Raw genomic sequence first — 18006 nt, 5'->3', positions numbered from 1 at the left:
CATCATCTTCTTTCGGCTGTTCCCGTTAGGGGTCGCCACAGTGGATCACCTGTTTCCATTTCTTCCTGTCCTCTGCATCTTGCTTTGTCACACCAACCACCTGCATGTCCTCTCTTACCACATCCATAAACCTTATCTTAGGCCTTTCTCTTTTCCTGTTTCCTGGTAGCTTCATCCTTAGCATCTTTTTCCCAATATAGTCAGCATCCCTCCTCAGCATATGTCCAAACCAACATAATCTTGCCTCTCTAGCTTTGTCTCCAAACCTTCCAACCTGGGCTGACCCTCTAATATACTTATTCCTAATCCTGTTCAACCTCGTCACACCCAGTGCAAATCTTAACATCTTTAACTCTGCCACATCCAGCTCAAACTCCTGCCTTTTTGTCAATGCCACTGTCTCCAACCCATATAAAATAGCTGGTCTCACTACCCTCTTGTAGACCTTCCCTTTCACTCTTACAGGTACTTGTCCGTCACAAATCAATCCTGACACTCTTCTCCACCCACTCCATCCTGCCTGTACTCTCTTCTTCACCTCTCTTCCACACTCACCGTTACTCTGAACTATTGACCCCAAGTATTTAAACTCATCCACCTTCGCCACTCCTACTCCTTGCATCCTCACCATTCCTCTATCCTCCCTCTCATTCACACACATATATTCTGTCTTAGTCCTCCTGATCTTCATTCCTCTTCTCTCTAGAGCATATCTCCATCTCTCCAGGGTCTCCTCCACCTGTTCCCTACTCTCACTACAGATCACAATGTCATCTGCAAACATCATAGTCCATGGGGACTCCTGTCTGATCTCGTCTGTCAACCTGTCCACCACGAATGCAAATAGGAAAGGGCTCAGAGCTGATCCTTGATGTAACCCCACCTCCACCTTAAAAGCATCCGTCACTCCCACCGCAGACCTCACCGCCGTCACACTACCCTCGTACATATCCTGTACCACTCTTACATACTTCTCTGACACTCCTGACTTCCTCATACAATACCACAACTCCTCTCTAGGCACCCTATCATATGCTTTCTCTAAGTCTACAAAAACACAATGTAACTCCTTCTGACATTCCCTGTACTTCTCCATTAACACTCTGAGAGCAAACATCGCATCTGTTGTGCTCTTTCCCGGCATGAAACCATACTGCTGATCACTAATCAGCACGTCCTTTCTTAACCTAGCTTCCACTACTCTTTCCCATAATTTCATGCTGTGACTGATCAATTTAATCACTCTGTAGTTACTACAGCTCTGCACATCACCCTTATTCTTAAAAATTGGTACCAAAACACTTTTTCTCCATTCCTCAGGCATCCTCTCACTTCCTAAGATTTCATTAAACAATGTGGTTAAAAACTCCACTGCCATTTCACCTAAACACCTCCATGCTTCCACAGGTATGTCATCTGGGCCAGCAGCTTTTCCATTCTTCATTCTACTATAACAAAATTTGTCAGCCAATACTAGTTTAAATATGGTACGTATATCATAAGTCCATTGGTGTGTACTAGGCGAATGAGCACAGACTCTTTTTAAGTCTAACCATGCATCACAAATCTCTGACAAGTTCATGTACCCTTTTAAGTGTAAGCAGTTGTTTGGGAATTGAACCATTTACCGGTTGCCTGTATCCATTAGAGACAGAGGTGCCAAACTAGGGGTGAATTTCTTGTTCCCTATCCACTTGTCCAAAGTTACACTTCAATTGGGTTAGGGAGGAACTCTACTTCACATGGATGGTTAGCTTGTTCCAATGAAGGCGTACTCTCTACATACATGTCTCTCCAGCAGGACCTGTTCATATCACAGGCAGGATTAAGTCTTTAGAAGAGGTAATTCTGATGTTGTTTGTTTTGCAAATATGAAGGCGGATCATCAGGGTGGGGTCCGACAATGTCTTGTATGCAAGTCGTAGATCTCTCCTCAACAGCCTATAGGAGACAGAATACAGGGATAGGGTTCTTAAGCAGTCTGCATAGAACATGTTATTTACAGCCTGCATTTTTTTAGTGAGGAACCTCTGTGGATATTCCAATTGTTGGATGTGCCTGGTTAAGGTACATATCAAGGGGGCATTGCACTCATTGATAGATCTGATAAATGCTGAGCTCAGTGGAACAGTACCTCTTTGAACCTAGATACCATACCTTTGTTTGCAAGTTGCACACCATAGAATGATTTCTTTACTACTGTACGTATGTGATGGTCAATGTCTAGATTATTCTCTACATGTGCCCCTAAGTCCCTGACTACCAGATCAACTTTTAGGTGTGAGTTGTCAATATGACATTTACCAGGGATGGATGCCTTCCTGAAAGATACTATTATGCATTTCTTGGCATCTAGTTTTAATCCATGGCTCGGACACCAGTTATTTGCCTGTGTCAGCCCTTCCTGGAGAATATTTATGTCAGTGCGCGATTCTATGACTGCTCCTAATTTGCAATCATCTGAAAATTTTGCTCAGCCAGAAGCCCTTAACATTGGCCTTGACTTCAGAGCAGTAAATGCCAAAAACGAACGGTATCAAGTTTCTTGCTTAGACCACCACCACCATCACCCATTGCCCCTTTTAGATCACCAACCCTCCACAACAAACACGATACTCTCCGGGCGGTAAGCATTTTCTGGCACCCATGCTCTCAGTCTCTTTCTACTTCTTATTCTTTAGGAGATTTGAAAGAATAACATTGTACTACGGTGCGCTTACTGAAGAATAAGTAAACCAGCAATTTATGCCGGTCAGTATTTGGGCAGTGTAATCTTCAATAATCTGTGAGCACCATCAGACAAATTTTATTATGGATAAAAAGAGGTGGAACAAACATATGAGGTACAATCAAGTACAGTTTTCAAAATTATAACATTTGCCACGTATTTCTGTTACAATATAGCAGGTGCTTTAAACACACCTATTGTGCATTCCACGTTTATTCATATAGTTGTAAAATCTTCTCAAAACCTCGGTATTTATCATTAAAAATGTTATTTGTATATATGTAATATGTAAAATATTACTTAAAACCCCAGCATTTTCATTTAAAGTTTAATTTCTATACAACAGAAACTAAACTCGCCAAATACTTTTCCCGTATATGTTTATTTTGCTTCTTTAGTTTAATTGTAAATGCGAAAACTATCGAAATTTGGTCGAGAATTTAACGCAATTGATCCTTCCTCAACAAGATTAATCCATATTTATTAAGAAAATCAAGTGCCGAGAAGTAGACGCCCGAGTTTTGCTTTGCTTGCTCCGCAGCACGTGAGGACGTTCCAGGGACACGGTAATTCTTCAGCGCATGCGCTCGTAGCGGGGCGGTGTGATTGTTCTCAAGTAATGCTGCTTTTAGTAAGGTCATGAATCAGATTTGAACTGTTGGCAAGTGCTCGTACGTTTGGACTTTTGGAGATTGATGTCAAAGTGACAGACTGTATGAACAGCGAATATTAGACAGATATGGAATATGCTTGGAGGGGACAGCCAGAAAGGGAGCCGCTTTTGCCTTCACGGAGCCAACGGAGATTTGTGCAGCCACCGGTGTCGCAACATCTCCAGCCTGTCGGGGCTCAGAGCAGCAGGGTGTATCGGCGAAGATGGCTGGTGTTAGCTGTCTTTTCTCTTTTTGGATTTATGCAGGGTATGGTTTGGAACACGTGGGGACCCATTCAGAATTCTGCTAAACAGGCTTATGGGTTTTCCAGCCTTGACATTGCTTTGTTGGTGCTGTGGGGGCCAATTGGCTTTTTACCCTGCTTCTTGTTCATGTGGCTGCTAGACAAAAAAGGTGAGAATGCATTAATATTTTATCATTGTATTACATTTTATTAGAGTTTTCTGTTATTTGCGATCGTGCTCACCCGTAATTTGGTAGACTGTTTACCGAGGCAGCACACTAGATGGTTGGGTTTACGATGTGAGTAAAAAAAAAAAAAAAAAAAGAAAATAAATGTTTATTATTGACTTTGTTTCCTAAGTGTGATGTACAAGTATATTTTGATTACATCGTATCTATTAGTGAGTGTAGTCACTGCTTTTGGTCATAAGTAAGAGACGTATTTTTTGGCCATTCATTTGATGTTTACATGATGTGATTTATTTGTATTGGTGGACAGTAAAAACTATATTGTCTCCATTTCATTAGCTTAACAGCTTCATCCCTTCTGGGCTCAATCATACAACGTGAAACTTTTACTTGGAACTTAATAGAACTCTGATTTTGTTAATCCATTTGTATATGTTATTATTGGAACGCTGTGGAGGTACAGTGTATACTTTGCACATGATACACTGTATTATATGCATGTGGGATAGCAACACAGTTTAGATGTTTTTCAAGGGAGTACTGGGTGTACTTACTGGTCCCTGCTTTTGGTCAAATTTTTGAACTGGGTACATGAAGAACTGTACTTCAAATTGGATGACACTGAATACATTTTTTGTAGACTTTAACAGAGCATATGTATAATGTTAGCCTCTTATGAACATGATCTTGTGTTTACTTGCTGATAATATTGTGCTTGACCATTCTGAGGATTTTTCCTCCTGTTATGTTATGTCTTTCGGCTTATCCCAGTTAGGGGTCGCCACAGCGGAACTCTGGTCCGCTAATGTTTGGTAGTGGATTTTTACGTGCCGAGTTACCAGCCCTGACGCACAACTTTCAATGAAGGCACGCCCATTCATGCATGCCTCCCCACAGAAGACGCTCTAGCTGAAGAATCGAACGGGACAACGTCTTGCTGTGAGGCGACAACGCTACCGCAACACCACTACCGCGGGTCTGTAAATATGTATTTACTATTGAATGACCAATCGTTTTCATATAAGACCACAACTCCTGTGAGACTGAACACTATAATTGTATCCTTGTATTTTGCTTTTGCATACTCTATCCATTTAACACTAGTGTTTTTCTTTTGATTTTTTTGTGTGACCTTAGTATCTATAGTATCTCTTAGATATAATTTCCATTATTAATTCAAACTACTGTTGTATCTAGGTTATTTTTACATCATGTTTTTTCCCTACTGGAATACAGAATATAAAATCCTAGGTATGTAATATGTTATAAAGTTTTGTAATGTACCAATTTCTACTGTAAATATCTTTGTCTTGTCCTATTTGGTTGTTGTTTGTGGAGCTTTTCTCCCTGGGCCTCCACTGAAAATGGACATATATCCAACTGGACTAGCCTGGTCAACAAATGTAAAATAAAATAAATAAAAATAAAATGTATTTTCACCATGTTAGGAAGTATCACAAGGGTGTTTGTACTTGTTCTGCTAAACCAGAATCACATAATACTGAGCTTCAACAGATGCTTAGTTTTTAGAAATATATCTTGCAAAGCTTGTGCTTTATGTTCTGTAAGACCTTTGTGGTATGGAATCTGTATATGGTATGTCATCAGCTGTCTATGACATGTAAAACCCTTTAGGGGTTCAGCTTCACAGTTATGTTCTGTAAGACCTTTGTGGCATGGAATCTGTAGGTGGCAGATGGGCATATTGTGCAAAACTCTTTAAAGGTGTTTACCTTCACTAGACGTCCTACATGAGTTTGTAAGAGTGCTGTGAAATAAATTCCACCAACTTCCAAAATTAAAATGCACGCAGCATAAAAAGTAGAGGGAAGGAAAACAAACCAACCATCCCATGGAACAAGAAGGAACTTTATTTTTAATTAACATTAAGTATTGCAGACTACTTCAAAGACCAAAGTACTTAACATTTATTAAACTTTCCTTTTTTTTCTTGTTATTATTTGTGGACTAGTCAGTATCATTTATTGTTGAGGTGTAGTTGGTGTAGTTGGATCTAGTGTATGTCTTTCAAGAAGGAAATTAAACTTTTTTCCTGATTGTTCAGGAATTTGGTCTCATCCTTCATTAACAATCTACTGCAGAGTGAATAAAAAGTCACTGCAGTTCCGTTTTAACTGTTAAAAGTAACAGGAATTGAGTTGGTTACTAGCTGACCACCCAAAATAACTGCCAGATTTCTCAAAGGCACTATAAAAGCATTTTAATGGTAATGTGCACTGGGCCCCAAGTTTTATATGGAATGGGGCATTGTTTGTCTGTTCACTGCACCACCTTGCTTCAAATGTGGTTGGTAAGTTTGCCCCAGTTTTTTATGTAGTACTGTGGTAGTAGTAATTTTGTCATAGTTAATGGGAGTTATATTTTCCATCATGTGTTTTCACTTTTGCTAGAGTGCCAGTCAGTATTGCTTAAGTACTTGGACAGCTAAACTGTTAATTTTGTCTGAAACAGCATTTGTTTGCAAAAACTCTGTGGTGATGTTAATTTTGTCATGGAAGTTCCTGTTTTCACTGTCATGTTTTCACTTGTTTTACTAGACTGACAGTAAAGATTGCATAAGTGTTTGGACAATGGAACAGTTACATTTGTTTTTTGAAGTAGTTTCCAAACTAAATACATAAATACTAATTTGTTGAAGCTTTATAATTGATTTCATTGATTATGGACAGCAGATAAGTACACAGTTTACAAGTTTATTTTGTGTATTTTTGCTAAAATGCTGTTGTAGCTGAACATAGCTCATTATTGTACATTCCAAGAAGACTAATAGATAATGGGCAGCTTGTGGCCTGTGTATGGCCAAAATTAATTTAATCTGCAACCCCAGCAGTTACCACTTAAGCTTTTTTATTATTGAATGTATTGCTTATTGAGCTATTAAAATGTACTGTGCTTAAGTGATTGATTCAGCTCAAAAAGACTGTGCTCACACGTAAAAAAAAAGTGCAAAAATACTGCATTCCCTATGTGACGATGTGAGGTGTTGCTATGCCAGAAGAAGTAGGGCAGTGGATTATATGTATGGGAGCACAGCTAGCTGTAATTTTATAAATAATTGTGTCATTTGTATATCAAAGTGATTTTGTACAGATGCTTGTGTTGAAAATTTATTTGTAAAGTTGCTTGTGTTTAAAAATGTATCAACAGTGTGTACTGCTGGTCAGAAAAGAAATATCCATTTATGTCAGACTGTACTGTTGTAAATAGGATACTGGAAGAGAAGAGATTGATTTCCGTCCAGCTAACGTTGAAAAATAGTAAGAAATTAACTTACTTAATTTAGGGCATAAAGATTGTTTCTTACAGTTCTGACTACAGCCAGAGATGAGATGTCTGTGCCAGAGAATGGTTTATTAGCTCCTGTAGGAAGAGTGGAAGTGTTTTATTGTTTTATGACTTCCAGAAACTACAACAGATCTTAGCAAAGTTGTATGTGTGTATTATTGACACATATGTGTGAGACTTTGGGTCAATTGCTAGGAATGGGGGTAGTATGGAACCAGAAGTCAGATGACTAGGTGTATGCAATGTCATTCTGTAGTCCATCAGTGAAATTATGTTTTTAATACTAGATGAGACTGAAGTCTTGCAGCCCTCTGTTTTTGAAACCTGACATAGAAAGGTCCCTCACGTACTTCATCTTGGCTTGGTCTAGTAAGTGACCAGCGAATAGTAATTCTTTATTTCAGTCAGGAAAATATAGTGAGATAAGTTAAGTACTGTTTTTCTGTATCTATCTGAATCTATTCATAGTCGAAGTAAATTTTACTGTCATTTATAAATAAACACTTGTAGCCTAAATGAAATTTTCTGCATCAACTCAATTCTTGAGATTACAAAGGAAAGTGAAACATAATTAACAAATACAGTGCTACTCCCAATACACGCAAGAAAGAGCAGAGACATTTACCGACACTCATATTGCACTTGAGTGGGTTAAATCATAGTGACTATGGATATAATAAGTAAATATTGCACTTACTTGGAATATATGTAAGTGTATATTGCATAAATAAATAAACATTGACTTATTATGTGTCCAGTCCCCTGGAACTAGTGCCCGAGTTCAGAAGTTTAATCACTGTAGTGTAGAAACTGTTATTGAATGTTGTAGTCCTGCAGCGGATGCTGTGATGTTTCCTACCTGATGCCAGATGATTAAACAGTCCATGCGCAGGATGCATGTTGTCCTGTATTATTTTTGTAGCCATTTGGATGCATCTTACAGAATAAAGATGTTGTATCGATATAAGACTGGAACCTGATACCTTCTCTGCAGCCTTCACCACTCTGTAACACCTTCCTTTCTGTAACTGTGCAACTTCCAAACCACACTGTGAAGTTGCAGGTGAGGTTGCTCTCTTGCACCTTTATAGAAGGTGGAAAGTCTGTGAGGAGAAAGCTTAGATTTTTTCAGCCTTCTTAAAAAGTGGAGATATTGGTGCCCTTTCTTGACCAGTTGGTTTGTATTTCTCGACCACTAGAGATCATCTGATATGTGTACACCCAGGAATTTCATACTCTAATCCTCTCCACACTCTCACCATTGATCCTGAGTGCTGGGTGGTTTGTTCTCCTTTACCTGAAGTCTATGATAGTCTCTTTGGTGTTGCTTACATTCAGGTCAAGGTTGTTCCCTTGCACCAGATGACCAGAGATGCCACCATCTCTCTGTATGCCCCTTCATCCTCCTTTCTGATGACCCTCATGACTGTAGACTTGATGAAATGGTTTGACTTCTGCTTAGCATGGTAGTTGTGGGTCAGGGTGGTGAGTAACCATGGACTGAGAAGACATCCCTGTGGAATCCCGGTGTTAATCGTGATGCACTTTGATGTGTTCTTACAGGAACACACCCTCTGTGGTCTCTCAATCAGGAAGTCCAGGATCCAGTTACAGATGTTTACTGATTCCTAATGTGTCAGTTTTTTTGTCAGCTGCATTGGTACCACCGTATTAAATGCAGAGCTGAAGTCTATGAACAACATCCTCACATAGTTGTCTTTGCCCTCTAAATGCTTAAAGGGGATGTGTAGTGCTACCGATATGGCATCTGCTGTGGGATGTTTAGCTCTGTACTTAAATTGCAGAGGGTCAAAATCAGGATGTAGGCATGATGAAAGATGCTATTTAATCAGCTGCTTGAAACATTTCATAACTGTGGATGTCAGAGCAACTAGTCTGTAGTCATTTGGGCTGAAATGGAGTGGTTTTCTTAGGTAGTGGGATGCTGATAGTTGCCTTGTAGCATAAGGGTACTTTCACCATGGCAAGAAAGGTGTTAAATATTATTCTTGAGCACTGGGCATAGTTGATCAGCACAGCTGTTTAACACCTTGCCCAGTATGTTGTTTGGGCCCGCAACCTTCCTGAGGTTCACTCTCCTCAGCTCTCTTCTTATTTCCTCTGGGCTGAGGCTGAGTACTGCATCCTTCTCATCAGTGTGTAGCTTTAATGCCAACCTGTTTCTTTCATCAAATCCTACCAAAGAAGATGTTTAAACTGTCCAGGAATTCAATGCTGTCCTCACACTGTGCTGACTTGATTTGTAGTCTGTGATCTCCAGTATGCCTTGCCATAAACTCCTTACATCCTTCATGTTTTCAAAGTGGCTCTCTGCCTTTCTACCATACACCCTCTAAGCCTCCTTTATACCCCTCCTCAGATTACCTCTTGCTACACTTAGGGCTGCTTTGTCTTAGCCCTGTAAGCTGAGTTTCTCTTCTTCAGAAGCTCGTATACCTTAGGGGTGAGACATGGCTTCTGGTTAGCTCTGATAGTGATACTCTTGGTATTTGATACCCCATCAATGCAGTTTGAAATGTATGCCATCACTACCTCAGTGTATGCATCAATGTTCAGATGGTGATTCACTGTGACTGCCTCCTTGAACATGTCACAGTTGGTTCTTTCAAAGTGGTCTTGGAGGGCCTTCATAGCCCCCTCAGGCCATACCCTGATTTTGTTTCTTTGTGGGCTTTTCTCTTAACCAGTGCAGGTTTGTAAGCTGTCAGTAACAATATGGTATAATGGTCAGAGTTTCCCATTTGTGGAAGTTGCACTGCCTTATAAGCTTTTTTTAAGTTTATGTACACCTTGTCCAGGATGTTATAACCCTTTGTAGGAATGTCCACATACTGATGGTAGTATGGGAGCACTTCTTTCAGGTCTGCTGTATTAAAGTCACCACCTGCCACATGTACAAAGTCAGGATATTTGCCCTACAGCTCACCCATATGTTGCATAGTTTATTTAGAGCCTCAGTGGTATTAGCACTAGAAGGGATATACACCACCGATTACACTGATCTGTGTTACTTTTAATACTTCCTGTGATTGAAACCCTGGTGTTTATTGTAAATAGATATTTAGTATTTTCATGTTCTTTTATTATTTATTATTAAATATATTAACTTTTTATCGTGGCAGGTCCTTTAGAGAATATTTTAATTTTTGAGAGTCCGTGTATCTATTTGATGACTCTGTGGCCACTCCTGAAAGCTTTACTGCATTGGCCAAGACACTACCATTTGTACTAATATTCATTTCACTTACTATAATTGGGTACCCTTGTAAGAGGCTTACAGTGTCTGGCTTTGGAGTGTCTGGTGGCAGTAACTACTTTATAGTCTGGGCAAAAGGGGGCATCCCTAGTAAGTCTGTGCTAGCCTTTCCCAGGGGTGGGTGTGTGTGTGTGTGTGTGTGTGTGTGTGTGTGTGTGTGTGTGTGTGTGTGTGTGTGTGCGCGAAAATCAAATCTCAAGAGTGTGTGTGTCAGCAGTTTGGAGCAAGGACATGAAGCACTGGTTTCACAGAGAGGGTGCTGGAAGTCTTGGCTTGGACACTCGGCTAAGGACTCAATTTTATAGCTGTGCCAGTGGGGAGTCTTATTGAGGACTTGGAGGGAGACGAGAAGGAAATCCAGACCCCGGACTAAGTGTGTTCCCTGTGTGCTCTTAAGGGAAATTGTGCTTGATCCAGACAGCTACATCTGGAAGTACTGTGTGCATCTATTTTTATTCCAAGTGAACGTCCCTCTCCAGTGACCGTGGTGAGGATTCAGGCTCCTTGATTACTGGCCCAAAGAGGGGACGTTGTACCCTGTTATAGCAGCATGGAGGTGTGGACAACATCGATATGCAGTTTTCCATACGGCCAGGTAACTTAGTATAGCTTATGGAAACTAATCCTGGCAATAGGATTAACATGTGAAACTCCTGTTCACTGAAAATGTTGGTTACAAGCTATTAATAGGTTTAGCTTTAAAAGCAGGAGGAAGAGCATAAAAGAAGTATATACCATCGCTAGGCATTTGTTCTGTTTTCTGTTCTACAGTGGAATTTGGAACTGCATTCAAAGATTGTATTTGGTAGTTTTGCTTTTTTTCTTTTATGACCAGTTGCACAGGGGTTGCTTTAATTTGATTTTATCTTGTTTCATTTTGGTTAGCAGGGTAGAATATTATAACCTCCTTTACACTAGAGGTGATGCCTTTGCTAATCAAGTATACTATGTAGAAAGCCTTCCTTACTACAGTAGACACATGACGGTCAAAGATAAGGTTGCTGTCTACTTGTGATCCCAGATATCTTACCACCTCTTAGGTACATAGGGTATTGTTGTTAATTTAACACACACAAAACTTGCCAACAGGCAGACAAACCACTGAACTCAAAAAAATATCACAAACCACGAGGTAGAAAACCGAAAACTGTTTAATGCATAAACGACTAAGCACTTTTGCCTTAATTTTCCAACAGGCTACTTCAGAGTAATTTGCATTATTTTAAAATCACACTTAAATATCCCAAACACAGAATAAGGCAACCAATCACTAATTCAGATTTACTCAATGAATTAAAACCTTGCAAAAACATTTTTTAAAGCCACAATACAAAATATATAGAAACCTCATACATGCTGAACAGAATGCCATACAACTTACTTATTGATCTGAACATTTAGTTTTAAATACTAAAATTTAATGCCAAAATTTTAACCTAAACGTCAATGTGTTCCATTTAAATTATATGACCATAGAAGAGCTAAATCTTATTTGCTCTCTGCTTCAAAATTGGCTTAACTGAAATGTTGTCTTTGAGATCTGGTGAAACTGTGGCATTAAGTCTAAGTGGCCACCTGATCTCCTTAGTCTCCACCTCAGATTTAGCATCACCACCTCTTTCTTTCAATGGGACTTTATATATCACAAAGATAATACACTTTTTAAATTCATTACATTTAGTACTATGTAAGTAAAGGGCATTGTGAGTGTCCCTGTTTCTAATTGCTCTAAGATGCTCCCCAGTCCTGTCCCTGAGTCTGCGTGTAGTTTTTCCCACGTAGAACCCAGGGCAGGATACGCATGTTGCCAAGTATACCACCATAGATGTATTACAGTTGCAGTTTCCTGGGCATTTTAAATAAAAAACTGCAACTAGCCACTGAAACATAGGGACTGTCATTAATGAATTTGCAATATTTGCAATCTCCGCATTTTGACATAATTTACCTATATCCCATTTTATTTGTTCTTTTCTCCCGAGTTTATCCTTTTGTTTCTTGTTCAAGACATAAATCCCAACAGTTGTTAATAATCCCCACCACACTGGGAATCTGTTTGTTATTATGCAAAACTCAAGTTTCCCTCAATTTTTTGTTGTCTACTAGTGTAACCCCTTAATTTCTCAGTATAGGGCAAAACGTAGAATTTATCTTCTGTAATACTTCCCTTTTTGTTTTTATTAAGAGTTTAAGTAGGTACCCCCTTTTTATGAATAAACCAGTCAAGGTAAACATTTCTTCCATAAAAAAATTCATGGTCACTTACAAGCCTGGACAGTCGCACCATTTGGCCCTTAATAATGCTACTCTGATGCTGGGGATGACAGTTGTTAAAATGGAGCAAGCTTCCTTGGATAAACTTCCTTGTTGAAACTATGGAAACAGTTTTAAGAACTATTTCCTTTTCTTTGAGGAAGAACTGTTCCATCTAATATCAGGGGTGGCAATTGGGATGAAATGTGTCACAGTTTTTGCAAACCTGGTTTTGTTGGAATGGGAGAGGAATTTTATCTTAGAAACCCATTTCATGGATAAAATTATATCGTACAATCGTTTTTTTTTGGATGATATTCTCATCTTGTGGCAAGGGGATGAAAACGAGGCTTGTGAGTTTGTAGAATATCTTAATAATATTACCTATTTTTTTTAATTTACTAGTATGTGGAAACTTAATGAAATTGGCTGTCTAAATATACATTTATCAAAAAATAAGGATAGTAAAATGTAGGAAGTACCATCTTTAGGAAAGAAACTTTTTCGAACAGCTTGCTCCATTTTAACAGCTGTCATCCCCAGCATCAGAGGAGAAGTATTATTAAGGGCCAAATGATACGATTGTCCAGGCTTGTCATCATCATCTTTTGGCTGTTCCCGTTAGGGGTCGCCACAGCAGATCACCTGTTTCCATTTCTTCCTGTCCTCTGCATCTTGCCCTGTCACACCAACCACCTGCATGTCCTCTCTCACCACATCCATAAACCTTATCTTAGGTCCTCCTCTTTTCCTGTTACCTGGTAGCTTCATCCTTAGCATCTTTTTCCCAATATACTCAGCATCCCTCCTCAGCACATGTCCAAACCAACGTAATCGTGCCTCTCTGGCTTTGTCTCCAAACCTTCCAACCTGGGCTGACCCTCATATATACTTATTCCTAATCCTGTCCACCCTCGTCACACCCAGTGCAAATCTTAACATCTTTAATTCTGCCACATCCAGCTCAAACTCCTGCCTTTTTGTTAATGCCATTGTCTCCAACCCATATAACATAGCTGGTCTCACTACCCTCTTGTAGACCTTCCCTTTCACTCTTACAGGTACTCGTCTGTCACAAATCACTCCTGACACTCTTCTCCACCCACTCCATCCTGCCTGTACTCTCTTCTTCACCTCTCTTCCACACTCACCGTTACTTTGAACTATTGACCCCAAGTATTTAAGCTCATCCACCTTCGCCACCTCTTCTCCTTGCATCCTCTATTCCTCTATCCACCCTTGTAAGTGACAAAATCTTTTGTGAAAGAACTGTTTACATTGATTGGTTTATTGATAAAAAGGGGTATCCACTTAAACTTTTAATCAAAACAAAAAGGACCAGCTATAAATCTTCTCGTCTTCCCTTGCCTTCATCTGATCGACTTGGCACTTACAAGTGTAGAAATTGTAAAGCTTGTAGCTATATATCTATGGTACAAGAATTTCAGCATCCTGTTATTGATTACTTTTGTAAACCATGTTTTTATGCTGATTGCAGGTCTAAAGAGTTGATTTATTTGGCTAGATGCAAGTCCTGCACATCTTTTTATATTGGGAAGACAGTCAGAATGCTGAAAGAGCGCATTCTGCAGCATTTGGGTGATATTAAACGTTTGAATTTACTAAACACATTGGCTAAACATGTCAGCTGGGCATTCTTGTTTTTAGTGTTTTGCAGATTGTACATATTAGTAAGAGAAGGAGTGATTTTAATAACAAATTGGAAAACATTGAGGCTAAATGGATTTTGAGGTTGCAGGCAGATAAACTGCCTGGAATTAATTCATCTGTACCTTCAAAACCTGCCTTAAAAAGCGTAGTATACATCAGTAATTGATGTTTTTATTTGATTGGTTAATTAATTGATATTTGATTATGTAAAATGTGTGATTCTGTAATGTTTTTTATGGATCTGATGAAGCAGTATGTGTGAAAGCACTTCTGCTCTGGAATAGAGAGTTACTTTATTTTATCGGCCTTGGTGGAAGCTTGGTTCTTGTGGGACATTTAAGATATCTATTTAACTTGTGTTATACAAATTGCATTGACATATCTTTTGTATTTTGTTCATTATGTTGTTGCAATGAAATGTATAATTTATTTGCATTATTTTCTGGATTGCATTACTACCTGTTGCTTGAAATGGTTATAACTTGGTAAGGAGGTGTATTTGTCATGTGACTCAGTATTTAAAGCGGGGTTTTGAAAAAGTTTATTCATCTGATGAAGTATTTGTGTACAACAAATAAAAGCGCTCATCTCATTGTATTTCAACGTAGTTTCATTAAACTACTTTGGTAACAGTCCACTGACTGTGCTTTTTACCATGTTGGTGGTTCCAGAATTTAGATTTATTTGTGTTGGTTATAAACCAGGGGGGAATATTGCACCAAGTCAGGGAAATTTTTCCAATCCCCTCCCTCTTGGGTCCAACCTATTTTTTTTCCAGGATACCAAAGCAAAACTTCTTGACATACAGTGGTCTGCCCTCTGTAATGAAAGAATCAATTTGGTCATGGAGTTAATGGCTCTTGTCTTAGGACATAACTATGTTTATTTTGCGGGGGAGTTTTTTTCTGCAATAATGGGAGGATCGTGTTCCCCCGCTTTTGCAAACTTTGTATTGCTAGGTTGGGAAGATCAGTTTGTATTTAAAAGTTCCTTTGCCAGAAACCTACATTTATATGCACATTTTTTGAACAATGTATTTAATTTATAGGAAAGTGAGGTACACAAAATCCATAACTTTGTAGAATACTTAAACAATGCTACAGAGTTTTTGAAATTTGCATACTCTTGGAGCAGAGAAAAGATAAGTTATTTGGGCACCCTTTTTTCTCACACATCTAACTGTTTCAAGTCCAACATTTTTAGGAAAGAACCTTTTTTGCACTCCTATCTACACTTCACCGGCAGCCACCTTATTTGGCAAAGAGCTTAGTGAAGGGGCAAGCCATTAGGGTGACATGTATTACCTCCCTGAGGGATGACATGTGGCTCGAGTTAGCAAAGTTAAGGGAAATGTTTTCAGCAAGGGGGTACCCTGTTCCAATTCTAGATATCTTGTTATTAGAAGTGTACAATACATGGCTTAAAAGATATAAACTACTTCATGCACTGGACTTACTGGATTTACCAACAACATGGAACATAAATATGAAAGGGCCTTGGTAGTAGAACATAACCAGTTCTTCAGGGAGATGAAAGACATCATTAAAAGTCATTAAAAGAAATTGATGCATTTTTAAGACCAACTCTGAAATATATCAGTTGGTAGAGAATGAACCCACTTTTATTACTAAAACAGCACCTAAGTTCAAAAGACTATTAGAGAACAAATATGGTGTTAGCATTGCCACCTCACAGCAAGAGGTTCTCCGGTTCGATCCTCGGCTGGGGTGCCTTCTGTGTGGAGTCTGCATGTCCTCCCTGTGGTCGCGTGGGTTTCCTCCGGGTGCTCTGGTTTCCTCCCACATCCAAAAGACATGCTGTAGGTGGATTGGATACTCTAAATTGGCCCTAGGCATGTGTGTGTGCATGTGTGTACCTTCCGTGGAAGGTTGGGCACCGGGCTGGCAACTCGACACTGTAAAACTCCACTGCCAATCATGAGCAGACAGGTGATCCACTAACCGGGAAAAGCCGAAAGAAGAAGAATAGCGAACAAATATGGTACATTTCCAAAGGCAGTTAAAGGAACTATGAGATGTGGATGTTGCAAACAGTGTAGTTGCGTCACTTGGAACCAGACCTTAACATTAGGCAACACTATGAATAGCAGAGTAACATTTCAGGATGGCGATTGTGCCACCACAGGAGTGGTATATCTTGCCTACTGTGTTGAATGTTTGGCATTTTATGTTTGTAAGACTGAATATGCCTTAAAGACACGTATATATGAACACAGATATGACATTGCCAGCAAAAATTAAAACAGTGCTGTATTCAATCATTCCATTGTATGTCAAGGATTTAAGAAGTTTTGCTTTGGTAGCCTGGAAAAATTTAAGTTGGACACCTGGGGGGGGGGTGGAAAAACTTTTTAAAAGTCAAGGAAATGAAGTGGCAACCTAAACTTGTGCAATATTCCCCCTGATTAAAATAGCAATGTAAACTGAAAAAACAGGTGGTATTTTAGTGCTCAGAACCACTAGTAAACAAAAAAGCCAGCACTAAAGTTGCGAGTCCGAAGTGCTCTTTTATTAACATAAAAATTGAGCGCTTTCGTCAATAAAAACCTTGACTTCATCAGAATCGACCAGAAAGCCACAACACACCTTCTTAAATACTATAAAATGACCAATAAATTGCATCATTACCTACCAAGAGGTTAATACATCAATTAAGCAATAAAATTTTTTAAAGAAAAAGTTTTCCTTAAATATAACAGCAAGGTTTAAATACAATAACAGGTTGCTAAGAAATCCCAAACAAATAAGGAAAATATTGTTGACGGAAACACTTTTTTGTATGTTATGTTAACATATATCAGTAGATGGAAAAAATGCCACAGTAATTATAAAAAATACAAGTTGTAATACATGTTAGAATTACTAAATAGCTTCTGCTTTTTCCTTTAAAACTGGGTAAATGTTCAAATAGCCATTTAAACCAGGGGGAAGATTGGCAGCTAACCTAAGCTGCCACATAAGTTCTTTTTTACATAAAAAATTCTGCCAGTCCCCTGCTTTAACATCCTGCTTTACCCAGTCAAGTATTTCAAATTTATAACCTGTATGATTCTCACAATAACAATGTGCTTATACAGTGCATTAGTTTCTCTTTTTATTTTTAATGTCATACAGGTGTTCATACATTCTAGTTTTTAAAGTTCTTTCGGTTTTCCCAATATAGTATGAACTACTTGTGTTGCACCTGGCTAAATACACTAACCTACTGGTACAACAATTTCCTCCCCTAGGGTAAATAGTACTGTTCATTAGATTGTTCAAATAAATTACTGGTTCTTGTAGAATATAAATACAGTGTTTACATCTACCACAAGGTCTCGTACCCATTACACCCTTGTTTTTATTTTTGTGTAAGGGTACATCCTGTCCCTTTTCCAGAATTCTCTTAATGTTTAGTCCTATTTTAGTAGTAAAAAAAGGTTTGTCTCCCACCACTTTAAATATCTCATTGTCTACTTTAAAAATACTCCAGTTTTTCTGCATTACTTTTTTTATTTGTTGGCATAAAGGGCTCTACTTCTACTCCTTGCATCCTCACCATTCCTCTGTCCTCCCTCTCATTCACACACATATATTCTGTCTTAGTCCTGCTGACCTTCATTCCTCTTCTCTCTAGAGCATATCTCCACCTCTCCAGGGTCTCCTCCACCTGTTCCTTACTCTCAC

General features: G+C 38.9%; 1 protein-coding gene across 1 annotated transcript in view; it reads left to right on the top strand.

The window, feature by feature from the left end:
* Positions 1–3279: 3279 nt before the first annotated feature.
* Positions 3280–18006, top strand: part of SLC49A4 (solute carrier family 49 member 4) — an 838329-nt gene continuing 823602 nt past the window's right edge. Inside the window, exon 1 of the mRNA XM_044062768.1 lies at positions 3280–3795. Coding sequence (XP_043918703.1) covers positions 3468–3795 — 328 coding nt within the window. The 5' untranslated portion in view covers positions 3280–3467. The remainder of the gene's footprint in view (positions 3796–18006) is intronic.

Source organism: Protopterus annectens, chromosome 2.part1, assembly GCF_019279795.1.
Source record: "Protopterus annectens isolate FY-2018-M chromosome 2.part1, PAN1.0, whole genome shotgun sequence".
NCBI lineage: Eukaryota > Metazoa > Chordata > Ceratodontiformes > Protopteridae > Protopterus > Protopterus annectens.
Note: the sequence above shows the minus strand (reverse complement) of the source record. Positions and strands in the feature narration are given on the sequence as shown.